The 15,650-nt window shown below is 35.5% G+C and overlaps 1 protein-coding gene across 7 annotated transcripts in view; it reads right to left on the reverse strand.

Annotated features, from left to right (window-relative positions):
• The window catches only part of LOC134283825 (regulator of G-protein signaling 22-like), a 38,115-nt gene that overhangs the window by 3,157 nt on the left and 19,308 nt on the right, over window positions 1-15,650 (reverse strand). For 4 of the 7 annotated variants that reach the window (XM_062766323.1, XM_062766322.1, XM_062766321.1 and 1 more), the window contains 17 exons: window positions 14,268-15,577; window positions 12,144-12,305; window positions 11,642-11,825; window positions 10,823-11,016; window positions 10,273-10,546; window positions 10,037-10,138; window positions 9,733-9,927; window positions 9,538-9,621; window positions 8,873-9,205; window positions 7,277-7,504; window positions 6,684-6,860; window positions 6,238-6,417; window positions 5,769-5,930; window positions 4,354-4,473; window positions 3,616-3,853; window positions 2,074-2,188; window positions 1,849-1,907 (listed from right to left, as the gene is read on the reverse strand). In XM_062766323.1, the coding sequence (XP_062622307.1) occupies window positions 1,849-1,907; window positions 2,074-2,188; window positions 3,616-3,853; window positions 4,354-4,473; window positions 5,769-5,930; window positions 6,238-6,417; window positions 6,684-6,860; window positions 7,277-7,504; window positions 8,873-9,205; window positions 9,538-9,621; window positions 9,733-9,927; window positions 10,037-10,138; window positions 10,273-10,546; window positions 10,823-11,016; window positions 11,642-11,825; window positions 12,144-12,305; window positions 14,268-15,577 (4,117 nt within the window). Of the gene's footprint in view, window positions 1-1,848; window positions 1,908-2,073; window positions 2,189-3,615; window positions 3,854-4,353; window positions 4,474-5,080; window positions 5,138-5,485; window positions 5,504-5,768; window positions 5,931-6,237; window positions 6,418-6,683; window positions 6,861-7,276; window positions 7,505-8,872; window positions 9,206-9,537; window positions 9,622-9,732; window positions 9,928-10,036; window positions 10,139-10,272; window positions 10,547-10,822; window positions 11,017-11,641; window positions 11,826-12,143; window positions 12,306-14,267; window positions 15,578-15,650 lie in introns of all 7 variants that reach the window. The other 3 variants (XM_062766325.1, XM_062766326.1, XM_062766327.1) reach the window with 3 other exon arrangements.

The raw sequence follows: 15,650 nt of genomic DNA on the forward strand, positions 1-15,650 counted from the left end.
TGAAAACAAATTATTCGCTATTATCAATCTAAAGTTTTTACATCCTCTGTAAAGTTCATTTTCAAATTCCTTATAATAACTTTCTTTTTTGTGAATTCTTAAAATTATGAATAATAGAAACCACATGATAATAATTTTATTACAAGTATAAATTATTATGTAAATTTCTATGTACTACATTTTAATTGCATGACATATAGTTATATTTAAGGAGAGGAACTCGTAAGTTGAAAGAACTTGTTTCCAATCCTTTTGTTTATACAATAAAATATGTTCAAAACAATGTAGACTAGATTAATAGCTCTAAAATTTACATGCATGTCTCTATTTACAGCACGATTCAATCATTTTAACAATAGAAATGATCTACCTTCGGTATGACATCGATAGATGTTTAGCTGTGTGTTGTGTATAACTTGTAACAATGTAATTTTTCATATGCGGAATCCTAAATTCTAGAGGAGTTCCGACCGAGTATTCGATGAAGTGGTCATTACTCATTAGCATGCAGCGAAATAGGTACAGGTGCCCCGCTGTTATTCACCTTAATTTTCAACAGTGATAGCACCAAACGGATTTATAAGATCGGGACGATATTTTTACGTTCTAAACAGATTTTTTTTTAATGAATTACAAAAACAGAAGGGTGAAAATAACTTCGCTTTTGTGATAATTTACGCTGAATTTTGGAGCTCAGTAGGGACTATTGCGCCTCAGACGCCTCTATGTTAACCCCGAATTTATTTAATTGCATGTTTCAATTCAAGCAGAACGCTTCCTTCTGTTTTGTTTCAGTGTATACTGTTCTGTTCTCTACCTTGCCTGCGATCGACGTTCAATACACATACATGTAGGTCACGATCCTTGCTGCAGCCAGTTGTTTACATTTTACCCTCGCTAAAATAGTTCAGAGCGTAGGGATACTTCATATCTTATTCCCACTCAGGAACTTGTATTAAGTATTTGTAAATCCATAAAAACACTACTTACTGCTTGGAAATTAAATTGAATACATTGTAGATCTTGTTTTGTGACTGAAATTCTGATTTCAATACATGCATAATAAGAGGACTATATTTCTTAGAGAACTGATAAAAATTAACGTTTTAATATTTCCAATCCATCTTGCAAGTGCTATTGTTTACATATTAGCAACCTATCTCTGATTTTATCCTTGCCTTCTAAGGTATCATATTTTAACAACAAGATTACTGATCTGTCCCAAAGAGCGAAGATCAATAAGAAAATGCAAATGGTAGTGATCACAGGGGTCCGCCATTAAGCTATAGAGCAGCTATCGAGGCTGACTTACGTCACCTCGAAAAATGGGAGTTTTTTCCATATCAGACAAAGAAAATGTATCCAGATTGCCTACAATTTTTCAGAAAAGGGTTATTTGTATGTTCTTAGTCTCTACTTTAAAATAATGTTAAATTTAAGATAGGTATCGGGACTACTTTTCATGTGATTTCAAATTGAATTCCATGAAAATACTTTATTTTCTACATAATTCTATTAGAACCGTAAAGTACGGGAAAAAGAAAGTTGAAAGTGATTATGACGTAATAATGGATTTAGCACTGAAAAGTTATTCTAAAGTCATTTACTAGATTTTGACCTTAAATTTTTATTGGCTTAGGATATACCGACCAGTATACAGCAATAACCAGCATTTGTGAAAATTTTGTTTTTTACTTATAAATACCAAATACCTATCTTGCGCAAATAAGGTGTTGCAAATATTCGTTGATCTACAGTACACTAAATAGGAAATAAAACTAAGTGTAGTTGAAATCGTTTTTCATGAAATAAATGTTTTTAATAATTGTATGAAACATTTATGTTTACCTTTAATTGGAGTTTCAGGTTTTGAGGGCTCCTCTGCAAAACCAACCTTTCCATGTTTCCTGAAATTATAAGTAACTCTATATCAACCAGATATCTTCCATCATTATATAATGGACACAATAATAAAAAATAAAGTACAAAATAGATGGAATCATAAAAGAAATTGTGATGTTCGTTACATAAAATTCTGTGAGTTATCTCTTTCACCAGTTATAAGAACTGTACCTTTTGTCAGTTTGAGTTTGTTCAGTCTTCATTTCTTTTTTTGTAACAGTAGAAGAGGACTGTACGGTCACAGCATTAGATTCCTTCTCTGCAGACTCACTGCCATGGACTGATGCTACAATGTCAAATACACCATAAAATACAGGAATTCTGAGTTGTCAACATTGTATTTTTCATATACATGTATAATATATAAGGGGACACTGTAAAAGATAGATATAACAAACACAATTCTAAATTTCTGATGTATTCACTTTTAAAGCTGAACATGACTTGTTAATAGGCATACAGCATTTTTCAATATTACAATCGATCTAAAATATCAGCACTAGGGTATACAGTTACTCTTTGCATTGGTTACACCTGACTGCTTTATTGTCACGAGTATCATCTTGGAATGGTGACCTGCATGTTTGTGCTGGTTATCTTGCATTTTCTTTGTTTATACTGCAGTTACATGTTTCTGTGTTTGTTCATATACTGCACTGACCTATGCGACTGTTGTAAGTTTCTTTGGTGTCTTACTCTCCTGCATTAGAAGTAGTTATTTTTTGTTGCTGCTGAGTGCTGTATAGCATAGGTGATGATTGCTTACACTGAACAGTGACTGAGAGGCTTTATATAGCAGGGCTCGACATTAACTTTTTTTCCTACTTGTCCATTCGGACGAGTGACCAAGACATTTACTTGTCCGAAATTCAACTTCACTTGTCCGAAAATTTTCAATAGATTAAAGTTCAATAGTTTCAACTTGAAAATTAAAATTAAGTCCATTTATTTACACATGTCATGCCCTTGCTTGATTCTTGATGTTATTGTTACAGACAGATAAAAGGAAATCTAATTTAGGCTTTCTGTCCTGACAATAACATAAATGTCCACAAGTGAAACTGTCAACATCAAACAATATTCACTACTTCGGTTCGTATCTTCCATGACTTTTCAGTGCAATTATAGTGAACTTCGATCCCGATCGAATGTGAACTCAATATTAATATAGCGATACATATTGGGATCGAAGTTTGGATTTTATGTACAGCTTCCGTCTTGGGTTGAGACTACCGATTTAGCTTTCAACAGTCGTTCTTTTTATTATTTAGAGACTCCTTTACATTAAAATGCACTTGTCCAATCGGACAAGTGCCCAGCAATATTCACTTGTCCGAATTTATTTTTCATTGGTACTGGACAAGCGGACAAGCGTTAATGTCGAGCCCTGTATAGAGGCCCTCAGATATAGTGAGAGACCAATCAAATATGGCTGAAAAATTCCTGTTACAAATCCTGTTCAGCTTTAAAGTGGCATAATTTCTATTCCCATAATTTTTATAAACTTAATGGATACCGTTATAACAAATTTTTTCCATAACAAATCAAAATTATTCATCTATGGCACTTTGCTATATATTAAGCATGCTCTACTGTAGATTTCTGAAACAAGTGTAACATGCTTATAATGACAAATCAGAGGTAAGAAATGACAGTTTTCAGAATATAGGTACATGTATTTCAGGAGGAAAAATCATGGTGGAAATCACTTACATGTATCAGACATGAGGGAGCTGAACGTGCTCTCGTCTGTGTTATTGAGAATGTCCTCTTTGTGTAAGGCAGCCATATAACTGGAATAAGACCAGGAAATCTTGTCCTTTGTGTCCCCATGTCCTGCTTCCTCTTCATCTTCCTCAGTCCGATGCATGGCAAAGGGGTCATGAAACTGGTCATCTTCATCCTCATCACCAAGGGGAGGTAATCCCTCAGCTGCCCGCCTTTCTGCCTCCTTTAAAATGAGAATTTTATTTATTAACAGCGGCATTTTTTTTTTTAAATCCAAGTATATATATATATATAAATGAAAATTATCTGAGAGTTTGTAAATATCATCCAATTTTTCTAACATAAATATATTTAATTCATATTAAATTTGTAGATTCTCACAAGTATTTTAGAATTTATCAATACAAACCAACTTTTTTTTCTTAAGTGCTTACATTTTACCACCAATTTTATTAATTCCACACCACAAATTAATTTGATTCCACACCATATAACCATGTAAAGATAACCCACATTAACACAACACATTTACAACCAGTGCCTGCAATTCACCCAGTCCATATACCACCTCCTATCCCCTATAAATAAACTTCTGTACCAGTCCCAAAAGTTTGAGGAGTCTCTGTGCCACCCTTCCCCCTGTGCGAGGGGATAATCCAGACTGAGTGTCACACCGAGCCTTCATCTCCACACCGAGGGGATCATAGCCTTTATCCAACTTACTGTCTTCTTGTGTTTGTGGGTGGAGGGACTCGAAGAATGCCACCCCCTGTTTAGGGGCAAAGTTTTGTGGGTGGTTTTCAAAGATGCAGTTGATGAAGTCAGAGAGTTTAATGCACTTCCCTAGATAATAACAGTGTACACAATGATTGTGTGTGATACAATAGATTTCAAAATGTTTATAAACTTTGGTTTGTGGCAGATTTCCAGGCCCAGTGTATTAAGACAGAGATTACATTGATACAGCTTTTGAGAACAAGACTGCAAGTGGGCCACAGCGCAAGGCCATTCTATAGACTATTGATGCAGGGTGGGAATGTAAAGGCATGCATTCATGGGGGGCCTATTGCAGGAATTTCTATGCTGTCATATCTAAATGCAGCGACCTTTAAAATGTTAAGTTCAAGTTTAAATGCTCAAGCACTGTCAAAGAAATGTAAACCATTAGATATAATTGCCCGACTACTTCAAAAAGGATTCACCAGTTTGAGTGGTTCATCTGTATTTTGTAATTATGTAACATGCAGCTCTTCATAATTAAATCCATTAACTCAAAGCTTCATACAAATATGATATATTAGTTCCTGCTTAGTCTAAAATATCAAACAGGATCATGACATTTAGCATAATATATTAAGTTTTATTGAAGCCATTCAATTTTCATAAAGCCACTGCATTATAAATATATGTACTGCATAATTTGTTATAATATCATGCATCAATCACTTACATATTTACGACTAAATGGTGTGTACCATTTTTTGTGTGGATCATGTATAATAATTAACTGAAACAAAAATATAGGATTTCCTGCAATAAATTCAACATTCCTACGATAATCTTCACATACTTGTAGTACTGAGATGTAATAATTTTAGTCTTAATTATTAAAAAATAAAACAAAAACATTGTGCTTTTTAAAGAGGTGCCATGTGCCTGACCAAAAAAAAAATCATAAATTTAATCAATGTAAACACTCTGTGTTGATTGTGATATCTTTGGGATGCATTATGTTGAAGTGCACACTAAATGTTTTAGAAATAATCCCCCAAATACTGAAATATTAAAGGTGTGTTGATCATGGAAAGATGAATGTATAGAAAGAGAGATATTATTTAAAAGTCAATCAATTTACCACTTTGTTTTCTTTGTCCTATATTGCACATACAAAAATCACAAGAAAATTTAACAACATATTAGGACTTTACAAACAAGAGAAGAACTCTCAAGAATTTAAACTTTTCCTTTTTAAACTTAAAATCTTTTTCTTCCTCCTTTCCTTTTTTAGAATTACAATTATTCCAGAACATTTAACTGAATTTTCTAATCATTATACTGATAGCATCTCTTATAACAATGTCTAATTCTGTTTTCATTTTATTGGTTGGGACAAACGTTTACAAGCCCCCTAGTTTTACCTTTTGAGCTTTCTCCTCCATTTCCCTCTGTCGATGTCTTTCCTTGATTTTAGCATGTCTCCTTCGTCTTTCTATGGTGGGTAAGACCTTCTCATCAGCAATGTTACTCCTAAAGTTGATGAAATCGTTCCAGTGTTGGTACAGGTAACGGAAGACGATTAGCTACAAATCAAATGTAAATGTCTATCATTCTTAATTAACTGTGCCATTTGGAAATGCTCACAGAATTTCTATTACAATCCCATTCATTATAATGATTTCCAACAGCTTGTTTTCTATACATGTATTTCCAAGAAAGGCTTTTCTACTTCAAACCCTTTGCTTCATTTCTGTATTATCTTTCATTTACAGTACAAAATATACTGTGTCAATTTTACAGACTGCAGTTTATCTCAGATTGTTTAAATATTTAAAGAAAAAGATACAGTTTATAAAACAAGTGCTATATCAGACACCAGAGACAAAGTACCTGAGCTTCCCTAAAGATGTATGGACTCCTTTCGTATTTTCGTTCTGCGATGCGCTCAGCAAGGTCTGCTGGTATATCAATCTGAAGACTTGGTGGAATGGTCGACTCAATAAAACAACCAATGATGGAGTTCACCTTGGCTAGGATCACTGCGTCATCACAGTGAACGTGATACAGATCCTATCAAAAACAAATATCATTACTTTATATCTAAAAATAAGTTTTTATCTCTCATTCTACTATTATGAACTAAAATTCATTACTTACAAATTCAAATCTTTTCTCATCATTTCAAAAGAGATTAACTAACATTCATGTTGTTTAAGAGGAACAGAATTTTTATTATTATATTTAAAACTTTGGTAATGTTATTTTTGAAGTAAATATTTTTCCTTTTCAGATCTATTAAATTATTCTGGATTTTTCCTTCTATGGACATTACTGACCTTGAAGCGCTGGACTTCTAACCAGAAGAGAACATCATTCTCCAGTTTGTCTTCCTTGTTGGAGATGTCCTTGACCGATACGTAGCGACGGAACTGCAAGGCCGTTACTGGATTGAGCAAACATTTTCGGAAGAGAATTACGTCCTTTGCAGAAGACTGCCACTTTGTGTCCAACAACTGAAAATATTTTAAAACTAAATTATTAAAATCAGTTTTTATATGATATTCACATATGTGCAATTTTATGCATGGAAGTATATTGTACATGTATCAATGAAGGTGTTTTTATTAGAAGTAGCAAGTTTTAATATCTAACTGGGATTAAGTGTATTGGTCTGGTAGCTCAGTAGTAGAGCACCAGCAGGTCTAGCATGATGTCCTGGCCTACACTTCTCCTTGATCAAATCACAGTCATTGACTCTTCATTAGCCAAAATTTTACGAATTATGGCTATTGCTCTACATAATCTTTGCTTTATATACATCCTTAGAATTTATATGTATGTACAAAGCAATATCTAAATAAAGGATTAATGCACAGAATAGTAAAGCATCTTAATTTCTACTTGATTTAACACTAAATAAGCCACAAACCTTCATCACAGACTGAGATTTCTTCTTTTTCTGAACCAAGACATCATCCACTACATCGTCCATGCCAGCCTTGGGTTTCTGACGCTCCGCAAACTCGGGAGTGGCCAGGAACAGAGGGAGCCACTTCTTCTCCAGCCTGTCCCTGACGTATTTCTGGGCCTCCAGTATAACAGCATTCGGTGGACGGTCCTCCAGAAGTTTACCATACCCACCACCGGCAGCCATTACCTACAGAACAAGAACAAGAGGCCCATGGGCCACATCGCTCACCTGAGAAGCTTTGACCATTCTGTTCTTTACCAGGTTATCCCCTTGTAATACATATTGTGACCCCACCCTACCCCACTAATTATAATTTAGACAATTTGAAATCTACACTACCCCAGGATGCTTCCACATAAGTTTCAGCTTTTCTGGCCCAGTGGTTCTTGAAAAGAAGATTTTTAAAGATTTTTCCTATATATTTCTATGTAAAACTTGGATTCCCCATTGTGGCCCCGCCCAACCCCCGGGGGGTCATGATTTGAACAATTTAGAATCTACACTACCCCAGGATGCTTCCACATAAGTTTCAGCTTTTTGGGCCCAATGGTTCTTGAGAAGATTTTTAAAGATTTTTCCTATATATTTCTATGTAAAACTTTGATTCCCCATTGTGGCCCCGCCCAACCTCTGGGGGTCATGATTTGAACAATTTAGAATCTACACTACCCCAGGATGCTTCCACATAAGTTTCAGCTTTTCTGGCCCAGTGGTTCTTGAGAAGAAGATTTTTAAAGATTTTTCCTATATATTTCTATGTAAAACTTGGATTCCCCATTGTGGCCCCGCCCAACCCCCTGGAGTCATGATTTGAACAATTTAGAATCTACACTTCCCCAGGATGCTTCCACATAAGTTTCAGCTTTTCTGGCCCAGTGGTTCTTGAGAAGAAGATTTTTAAAGATTTTTCCTATATATTTCTATGTAAAACTTGGATTCCCCATTGTGGCCCCGCCCAACCCCCGCGGGTCATGATTTGAACAATTTAGAATCTACACTACCCCAGGATGCTTCCACATAAGTTTCAGCTTTTCTGGCCCAGTGGTTCTTGAGAAGAAGATTTTTAAAGATTTTTCCTATAAATTTCTATGTAAAAAATACACTTAAGTTTCAGCTTTTCTTGACCCCACCCTATTTTTGCCTTTTCTTGATTATCTCCCCTTGTGAGGAGACTTGGCCCTTCATTTTTACAATTTAAATTTCCCTTCACCCATGGATGCTTTGTAGTTTGGTTAAAAAGTGGTTCTTGAGAAGAAGTCCAGAAAAGCTCACTTGAGCCTTCGGCTCAGGTGAGCTAATAAAAGTTAATTTATAAAAGTACCACTTAAGATGACTTTGGGAAATTTTTAATACACGTTTTAAACATAAGCTCTTGTCCAATGAAAGTGATAGAATTCATAGGGAAAAAATTAAAAATCTTTATATCCTACATAAGTTCTCCTTACTATCAGTATCTTTATACTTCAATTGCTGCAGAAACTTCATAATTTACTCTCACATTTATGTTCTGTTTTAGCCTGTTAAAAGACAAGGGGTTAATAGCATGAAAATCACCTTATCTTGGCCTTCTTTTCCTGCAGGACTGTTGGGTCCAAAGAAATATTTCTTGTTTAGATACTTTGTTTTGATTTCTTTAGCTTTCTCATCTCTTTTCTTTTCATCAACTTGAGGCATTCGTCTGAAGTGTTCTATATCCATCCAGCATAATAAATCCATACTAGCATAATTTTCTGCCAAAAATAACTTAAAGTTTTCTACTTCTATCCTATTGTGCACCAATTTCTCTAAAGTGAAATCTCGGAACTCCTCAGGAATTTTCTCCAGGAGAGTCTCATCGTATACAGGGTCCTCATAACCTTCCATGGGATCCTCGGGAGTCAACACTCGCTGTAAGAAAAGATTCCAGTCATATAGACCACCATCACCATTTCTCACAAATAACACCTCAAACTTAACCATTGTCAGTGTTGTTGCACTCTCGACAAACTTTTCAATGGCATTAATTTGAAGTAAACATCTTATAGTAATCATTTTTAAACATATTAGGCCTTATATATCAAATATGCCACTAGAGTAACTAAAATATTGACCAGAAATTTAAATAGGATATTGATTTCATGTTTTATAATTATGAAATTGGCAGATCTCCTATTGTACATCAACACTTGGTTATTAATATCCACGTCTCAGTAAGAGTTATCCCCCTTTAGATGTCCTACCTGCTTTATCAGTCCTTTCCTCTGTAAATTTAAGACATATTTTGACCTTGTCTCCAAATGTTTCTTGACTTCTATTAATTCAACCTGAAATTTATAAATTCAAATCATATAGTACTATTTTGTTTAATAATTCTAGCTTCAATGAATGGACATGTATAAAAAGTCTATGTTTAAATACATATATGTACTATGTACCTTTCCATAAGTTTTCATGTCTACATTTATCATCTGACTCCATGCCACATACAGAACAGACAAGGAATATTCCTCAGCCTCATCAAACAGGTCCTCAAAGGGAGGCTGCAGGGTTCTGTACACCCTAGATCTGATCTCATGGCTACAGCCAATGTTACGATCCCCTCCTACCACAATGTACCGAGAGTAGATCACCTGAAAAAATATAATCAATTTAAAGGAATTTATCAAATTTTAATCACATGTACTGGTAATTTTCAGACTTCAATCACATACATAAAGGGATAAAACTTTGATATCATACCTTTGCTTTTTTCTGTACAATGTATGGATCTATGACTTCAGCATAAAAGAGTGTGTGGTATTCTTGAACATCAGTCCAGAAATTTAAACAGTTCACCCACATCTAAGAACATGAGAAAATATAATAAAATGAATAAAAAGATGCAACAAAAAAAGCATATCATATCTTCTAGTTCGAATGATAAAGTATAACTGAATACTATGTGATAATAGGGAGACAGTATTATAACCACATACCTTGTTACCACTTCTTTCAATGTATTTCTGAAAGAATCCACCGGCCTGTCGTTCATGATAGAGAGCCTTTAGAAGAGCGTCCATCCTTCTTCCTCCTGGGAACACCGAACTGATGGAACTGGATACTGACCCGCGGTCAGACCCGGCTGAGGAGGGGCGAGATCTCACTTCTGTGTCCAGTTTCTCCGAGCCCACTGGAGTCTTCACCGAGGAGGAAGGTCTGGCAGAGGAACGATGTGCTGAGGCGGCAGAGGAGGTCCGACTATGGGACAAACTGAAAAGTAATTAAAATGTCATCCACTGATCAAGAAATAACAATGCATGGATAAACCATTATAATAATTAGTCAGCATCTTATGGAAGGATTATGTTGAAACATGCATTTTTTTTATTTGCATGTAAAATATGCAAAAAAAAGTCCTAATTTTTGCTGCAGTTTCATTATCAGTATTTTCAAGGCCAAATAGCCACAAGGGAAATCAAAATTACAATTAATAATTTATTACTATTTTCAAGGAAGTCATTTTTGATGACAAATGATAAAAGGTACCTTGGAGCACTCCTGATGCGAGGTTTAGTTGACTTATCTACAGAGAACTGTGAGGACAACATCTTTTTCCTCCTCTCCTCCTGCCTTGTTTTGTAGTTTGAGGAGTGAGGACGGAGGGCTGAGGGAGCATAGACCCTCTTCATCCCCACCGGAGGAGACGTCTCTGGCAGGACTGGGGGTCTGACTGATGGGGGCTAAAAAACAAATAGTTAAATAATAAATCTTTTAGCTGATTACTGATTTATTATTTTAGTAGAATATTGGAAGAGACTGTAAATCACTTTTTAGGAATAGGGAACTGCTTTTGACAATTACGCGTGACAGTGTGCTCGTGAAAATTTAATTCTTGTGTATAATAGCATTCCTTAAGATTATATATATAGAGCAATAACCACAATTTGTGAAAATTTTGTCTCACTAATCAAGAGTCAATGACTATCTCGCGAAAATAAGGTGTCACAAAAATATAGTGGTCTAGAGTAGGCAACAGTTGTTGACAATCATTTTTCATGCTACCTCAGATTAATTCATAGAGCATAAATGATTAAATTTTTTAAATGTAAATATGCATTAATAAAATGTTAGAAATCTTTATTTATGGTTCTCCAAGAACTATGTACCTTTTTATACTTGAAAAATGCTCAAGTACATGCAAGAAAAATTATTTTCTACAAATGAATGACTGGGAATGAACAAATTTTAATCAGAAAAGTTTAGACAGAAGCTCTGGTTAGCTAAAGAAATTCATAAAAATTTACGATCTCTTAATTATCTATATTTTTAGTAATGCAATGCATTTTAACTCCATATAGTACATACATGTAAGTTAATGGACTGCTGTATCCGGGGCATACATGACTTTGGTCGGAGGGGCAGTAGCGTGGCAGTGTGAGGGCTGGGGTTGACACTGCTGTCTTGAGCTTTCACCTGCTTCAGGTTCTGGTAGAGGTAGTTTTCTTCTGGTTTCTTGTACTGTACTTGTTTTAATAAAAATCTTGGAGCCCTGAATTTTTAAAAAATAATGTTTTATCAAAAATTTATCAACACAACACCTTGTAATTGTGCACTTAAAGAGTGAAGAAATCTTAAAATGATTTTTAATTATTTTTTTTAGTTGTCAAGTCCCACTACATCCAGGTGGTTTATCTTCCATCCCAAATTTGGGGAAAACAGAATATACATGTACAAATACATCTACCAATGATAATGAGTAAATTTCAATGATTCAGGTACTTCATTAATCTGGACATTTCACTATAGGGGACACAAGAGTCTGGATTAACAAGGCACAACTGTATCTGAAGTCAAGGTAAACACATACCAGTATAAGACAAGGGGCTCTGCTATTTTGTTCTGTATCTTGCCAAGCTTTTCCAAAGTCCATGATGATGGCTCCACAAGTCCAAGTTCTTGCTTCTGTTCAAAGGAAAGTTCATACGGGGCACCTTGCTTGTGATATTGCTCTCGTATATAGGACAGAAACCTGTTAAAATCAGACACCCATTTTATAACCTTTTCTTCTGTTCTGTATATTTCCTATGCAGGGTTTCAAATGATAATTAATAAATGCATGAAGATGATAAATGTTTTTTTTTTTCTGTAACAGCAATTTTCAGTTATTAAAGATAGAAATACAACTCTCCTGCAATGAAATTCTATTAGGGAAAGGACAATCCATTTAAAACTTTCTAAGATTCACAACTTCATTATCAGGTTACACATTTCATATGATCAATATATGTATACAAGTGACATTTCCATCTAGGAATAAAACGATCAAAATATCATTTATTTAAAATCTATCAATACACTCTAATTACCAGCTCTTCATTACAACTTCCCATTAATGGACAAACATTATGACGGAGAATAGCAAACGCCACATTGTATGATAAATTGTGTTGGCTTTAGCTTTGAAATGATAATAACAGGATCTTTCATTTTAAATCATCGTTTTCTAATTTCTACGTAGCTGTCTTCTGTTCTTGTAAAGAATGTCATATTCTAAGTAAACACACACTTAAAGTTTTAAGTATGGCCTTTGGATGTCTTCGGAATGCTGCGTATTGTATGAACGTTTAAAGGTCTAGATTTAAATTGACAAAACTAAATTTTGACAGAGTAGCAGTTACTAAGGACTCTTGCAACTTAAAACTCATAGAAAGTCAATGTTGAATATATATAAATTTTTCTGAGGAATATATATTTTTTTGGGACCCAAAGAGAGTACCAAGCAAATTCTTAATAAGAATATTCAAAACAGACTCGTATAAAGCAATTTCAGTTTGTTTGGTTTTTTTTTTTTTTTGGGGGGGGGGGGCAAAAATCTTCAGTTGGGGGATTTGGGGACACTAGCAAACATTCCTTGACAAGCGAAAAAAGAAGTCATTAGATTTTAGTATAATGGCGACACAAGCATTAAGCAGCTTTCAACCCACCCTACCCAGTTCCTATAACCACCCATGCAAAATATGCATTTCTTGGGTTGAGACAGGCACCTGGGGTTAACTGAAGTATAGTATCATTAGCTATAATGTGGTATGACTGTAGTTCAGTTTTTCAGGAACTGTCAGTTCTTTTTCATGCTGAACTTATATCATTTTTGAAAGCTAAATATTAAATCTAAGATTAAAGATAAAATACAATGTTCTGTCATCCTTTGCCATTTTATTAATGTCACTATTAAAGACAATTATTACAGTCTCCTTAAACATGGTGAAAAATCTTATCCTAAAACCCCTTTAATTTCTGTTATAAACCTCCAATACCTTGTTCTTGCCAGTTGTTGTGATAAATCACTTTTGTCTAAAATCAATAAATACTTTTATTTATCAAGGGATGAACATGGACAGAAGGGGGCTTTTAGCCAGATCAATAGTTAAAACAAACTCTTTTTGAACATCTAAATCTGTCTATCAGGAAGGTACACTCCAATTCTATCAGTTCAACTGCCTGTGGGTTCTTGATTTTACATGGAAATTAAAGTCCTGATATCATTCTCTCCCTATTCAAATGTCCTTTATAAACCCCACTTATACATAAAACACACTAAATCTCAAACAGGTTTTAGAAATTATATCCAATTTGGGTAAGACCCAACATGTAATTTTCCCTTTGCAGATGCCTAGATAAAACATTTGGGCACAGAATCAACAGCTCCATATTAACTTAAACTAAAAAAAAATATCAAAGCACAATGCCTTTTTTAATCTAACCATATTGGTACAAAAAAAACTTGCCTAATCTTGAAACCACTGATTTCAAAGAAATTGGCCAGAGTAGAGAACATTCTGCATTTGAAAATATTCTAAACAATTGCATTTCCCGCGAGAGACTTCAAGTTTACACCATATTAGGCTAGATTTAGGAATAGGCAACTTCTGGATCAAACAAGTTTCACTGTATCAGATACAATGATAAACTAAAACTAGGTAGATCAACTTACTGCTGTGTCTGTACATGTTTGATGTGAGGATCTATTTTATCCTGTTTGTTCATCCACACCAGCCTATCTATATCAATCCACAGTCTCCAGTTCTTCTCCCCAGCAGTGCCCTCTAGGAACACCTTGAACTGTTCTATCCCCTTCCTGTTGCTGAGGGAGTAGGTCTTGTGTCTGTGTTTCCTGAAGAACGTGTCCCCCTCCTCGTAATCTTCTTCACTATCCAGCAGTGAATCATTATCACTCTCTTCTTCCTTCTCTTTCTCTAGTTCTTCTTCATCCTCTTGCACCTCTTCCTCTTCAGGTTCTTCCTCCTTTTCATCCAGAGTGACTCTATCCAGCATGTCCACTGTCAGATTCTTGTGTTGTGTTTGGGGAAGACTCTTTATTACTGTTGGGTCTTGCAGCACCTCCTTTTCTTCTCTGTTGCTGAGCTGGGCAATAGATTTGGTTAGAACTGCTCTTACCACAGCTGCTCCTATGTCATCAATGTTTTTGAACACTATGTTTTGTTGGCCATCTTGGAGTGGAGAAGAAGATGGTTCTTCTTGTTGAGGTACTGCTGGTTCTTCATCTAAGAAATCATCCTGTCTTTCTTTGGAAGAAGTTGAATCACTGTCTGTTGCTTCAAAACCTGACTCATCATCCACCTCTATGGGATCAATTTTGGGACTTGTATAAACAGTAGAACTAAAAGGTCTCATTTGTTGTTTAGAATGGTCTTCTGTAACACTAAACACTGATTCTGAAGGTTTATGTATCATGGGTTTTCCATCCACAGCAAAGAGCTTGCTAGAATACACATCCTCTAGGTTCTCTATGGAAGTTTTGGAATGATGACCGCTGTAGACGGAGCTCCTCACCGAAGTCCCCACCCCACTCTCGGAGCGATGATAACCCTCCAATGCACTGTAGGCACTGATTGGTCGAGCACTGTTGGGCCTCCTCACAATCTCGGCACTCTTGGGTCGGGCTAGAGTGGAGAAGGTCATGTCAGAGTTCTGTGTGATCTGAGCACTAGTGAACCAAGCCTCAGCTTCTGTTGTTGGTGTGTCCCCCATACATACAAACATATCCTTTGTCATCTTTTCCTTGGGGTCAATCTGGGGTACCTCCTCAATCGATTTCTTCCTGCGGATCTTGGTCTTGGGCTTGTAGTCCACCGACATGAGGACAAACTGCCCCTTGTCCCCCTGGACTTTGGTCTGGGAGATGAGCTTTCCGAGTCTGTATTCCATGTAGAACTCACTTTCCAGAAATGCTGGGAGTCTCTCCTCCTTGATCCAGTGTATTCCCTGCTCCTTGTTGAGAGTCTGAAAAATATACATAGACAACAACTTAGCCAGAGACTTATCAAGAGTTTATAAGGTAAACAATTTTACTATC

This window comes from Saccostrea cucullata, unplaced genomic scaffold (assembly GCF_032062105.1).
Source record: "Saccostrea cucullata isolate Sc308-1 unplaced genomic scaffold, CSIRO_AGI_Scuc_v1 ctg86, whole genome shotgun sequence".
Taxonomy (NCBI): Eukaryota; Metazoa; Mollusca; class Bivalvia; order Ostreida; family Ostreidae; genus Saccostrea; species Saccostrea cuccullata.